This window comes from Oncorhynchus tshawytscha, linkage group LG02 (assembly GCF_018296145.1).
Source record: "Oncorhynchus tshawytscha isolate Ot180627B linkage group LG02, Otsh_v2.0, whole genome shotgun sequence".
NCBI lineage: Eukaryota > Metazoa > Chordata > Actinopteri > Salmoniformes > Salmonidae > Oncorhynchus > Oncorhynchus tshawytscha.
This window is the reverse complement of record NC_056430.1, coordinates 20,452,866-20,456,370: the sequence shown is the minus strand read 5'-3', so window position 1 is coordinate 20,456,370 and position 3,505 is coordinate 20,452,866. Positions and strand designations below refer to the sequence as shown.

The following is a 3,505-nucleotide window of genomic DNA, read 5'->3' as shown; positions in this document are numbered from 1 at the left end:
CTGGAGCATGGTTTGCCATAATATCAGTTGCATCTATAGCTACCGAGAGCGGAGTGATTTTCAGAATTAGGAACTAGTGTTATGCGGATGAGCAAAATCACATTTTTTTTAGATGTGTTCCACGTCCTACAAGACAGATTGGTTGAGGGATGAGCGTTGCGATCAGATGTAAGACAATGAGTTCCTACATGATAGAGTGCTTGCTTTGTTATGCAACTGGTGTTGTGTCCTTTCCGTCATTCTGTGAACCCCATTCATTGCTGCTCGCAGTTATAGTTACTTTTTGTATTCCAATTACTTGTCTATCAAATCAGTTGACTGTGTGCAAAATGCAATAACTGTGTGTAAAAATATAAATAAATACAACTACATTTTTTCACTATAAATGCCAAAAAACGTTATTCCTGTCATGACAGTACCAATAACCTGGAATGTTATACTGTGCATTGGGGACTTTCACTGCTCTGTCTTCCACACAAGTGAATGAGTAAAATGGTGTAGGATTATGTGTATTATGCAGCACAGGCATTTGTGTGATATATTGTATGCAGTGCACAGAACAGACTTTTAAAAAAGGATTCCACAGTTTACTTGGCACCTGATTTACACACCAGGTGCAAGGTTTGCACTTGTTTTTCCATGATGAAAGTAATAATAGAAGGTATAGTAAGGTGAAAGAAAGAGTGTAAATGAAGAGACATTTGTTTTAATCAATCAATCACTCAACTGTATTTGTTTAAAAAAAATTCTAAAACACATTGGTCACAGCTTTGAATTTTGCGTTTTATTGAGCTCCTTCTTGTTGTAATGGCTCTTTCTTTTTCAGCAATCAAATATTTCTACATCAATTAGCTTAATTAGATGTAAGCAAGATGTTCCTTTACATTATGTCTGCCAGTCGCACATCACTTCTTCTTTATAGACGTGAGAAAAACTACTCTCATACTGCTAACAATATGGCCACATGAAGCAAACCTTTATCTCTGTAAAAACAAAATATTCTGGAAAAATAAATATGATTTTTATTTTAAAGCCACTGGCTTCCATGCTCAATAAATGTAATCAATAAATTAATCAGACCAGCTCCAAATGAATACATAGCTAAGTGAGCCAGCACAATGTCTATAAGTGGATCCAATGATTACTCAACAGATTAAACACAAAGTTGCAGAATAAAAGTATTAATGGCTTTATTGATCTTTACAAGTCTAAAGCAGGTGACAATAGATTTCAACACAACTGGACAGGTAACAATGATGGTCATTTGCAGGCAATAATGCATGAATAGTACTTTCAAAAAATCTTGCTATTTTTCTTGTACAGTTAACATAAATGTATGTGAAAGAAAACAACAAAAACATTAGCCACATCTGGCCAGCAGAACCAGCTCCTCAAAATGTAATATAACATAAAAGTATATCTAGAACAAGTAGATACATCATCATCACCCATGTACTCATTATATTTGTTATAATAGATAGCCTACAGCAGGCAGAATTAACACATGAATACCACTCAAGTGAAGATTTTAACACAAAAAATAAAAATAATTTCAAATTGTTTTGATGGATGATTCCATTTAAGACTAAATTGAGAGTAGGCCTAGTACATGAAGCCAGACTGGTTTTTCAATTCAACAAAAGTAAGAGGAACTATTTAAAGTATTTTCACGAATACTTGTGTGACAATGTACAACAGATTTTAGACCTACTAAATAGACAGTTCCATACATGTCCAGCATGCATGATTGATTATAGATTCATATTACAAATCTTATTATCTTAATTTGAAAAGGTGAATTAAATGGTAGGTTTGCATCAAGAACTGGTAAGAAATCATTAATATTGTTGAAACAAATAAGTTTATCAATAAAATCAGTAAAATAACTTTGGTAGCTGATACAAAGAATAAACTCACATAAAATACTCAGGCGAGGAAGGGTTGTCACTGGTAGACCCAGTTTCATGGTAACCATTCGAACCAGTCAATTTCTCGCATTTGAGTTTATATGCGTCCCTCTCGCGTGCCAGTCGGTTGAGCTCGTGCTTCAGCTGCTCCACCTGTGTGACAAGGCTGGTCTTCTCGTGCTCAAGAACGTGTTTCTGCTGAACGCGTTTGTAGCGGCACGATTGTGCGTAACCACGGTTTTTCAGGGTTCGGCGCTTCTGCTTCAGACGCATCATGTCGTCCTTGGTCAGACCCCTCAAGTGCCGATTGAGCTCCCTCACTGACATGGAGACCAGCTGGTCGTCCGAGAAGGCGCTCTCCACGTTGAGTCGTCTGTCGTGGCGATTCTGCTGATGGAGGTGGTGCGCACTAAGCTGGGAGTCGGGTGAGTGCGGAGCCGAGCTGTCGAGGTCCTGCTTGTGGTGATATTGATTTTGGCAGTGCATATCTTGCATATCAGGGTGACCCGAGAGACCGTCGGGTTGACGGATAAGTCCAGGGTACTGCTGGACATGGCCGTTGAGGTTATGTGCCGCCCCGTACCCTTCGAATTCTGCTTGGAGAGCATGTTGATGACCGTTTGGAGTGGGTTGGTGCCCGTGGACTGTGGTACCGATAAGGGCCTCCACTGCGTCCTCAGGTGTCAGGCCAAAAGTGTGGGGATACATTTGCTGAGAATAACCTCCACTGCTGGGCGTCCAGTAAAGATCATCAGGGTTCCTTTGCTCACCCGGATTGAAACTCGGTGACGATGGCACCGAACTGCAAGGGGTGCTGACGGGTGTAGAGGAGACTGAGTCCGGTCTCTGGAGCTCGCTGCACGGCCCAATGAACGAGTGATCAATCCCCTGCATTGTCTCCTTCTTCACTTCGAACTTCATCAAGTCGAACTCACTGACATAGCCCAAAGGGGTTTTCGGCAGACCCAGATTTGTATGCGATTCGGCGGTCATTCTTTCCAGGATCTATTTGTCTTGGCCACTTCCAAGGGGCACAAAACTCTATTCTTTCATGCAATCTTTTGCAACAATTGCACTATTGATGAGACGCTTCATACAATTAGTAAGTCCGTCAAATTAAATCTACAGTGAAAACACGCGTGCGTAAAAATGGAAAGAAAACCGTCCTCTTAATCGGAAAGAAGAAAGGTGCTCTGAGTCCACGGCGGGGCCAAAAGCTCTGCATATGTGTAGCTGTACTGGTTTATGCTTGCGAGCGCACTTTCTTCATAAAGAACGGTTGCATGATGTCACACGGTATAGACTACACCTCCCTGCTCTTCTCCAATAAAAAGACGACGAGAAGGGTAATTTGCATAATAGCTGATGTGTGCGTTTTGACAATCCAACAAAGGTTGAATGTAGAATGATGCCCAACATTTCTTTTACATAGACCTGCAAAGACATATTGTAGACTAGACATTTTACAGGCTACTGTCTACTTAATTTAATTTGTGCATATGTTTCTCTTTCTCTCACACACTACCTCACCACTTGATATATTAAAATAGTGTATTGTGAAAGACCACAAGGGAACTTATGCTGGAATGCAAAGCATC

At 40.4% G+C, this 3,505-nt stretch overlaps 1 protein-coding gene across 1 annotated transcript; it reads right to left on the bottom strand.

Annotated features, from left to right (window-relative positions):
- Window positions 1-1,173: 1,173 nt before the first annotated feature.
- mafbb (v-maf avian musculoaponeurotic fibrosarcoma oncogene homolog Bb) lies at window positions 1,174-3,178 on the bottom strand. Its single transcript, XM_024381363.2, has one exon. It carries the CDS (start codon window positions 2,898-2,900, stop codon window positions 1,914-1,916), a length of 987 nt encoding a protein of 328 aa, XP_024237131.1. The 5' UTR covers window positions 2,901-3,178; the 3' UTR covers window positions 1,174-1,913.
- Window positions 3,179-3,505: the final 327 nt, after the last annotated feature.

Excerpts from the sequence above, each read along its gene's own strand:
- mafbb (XM_024381363.2), bottom strand. The coding sequence starts at position 2,900 with ATGACCGCCGAATCGCATACAAATCTGGGTCTGCCGAAAACCCCTTTG.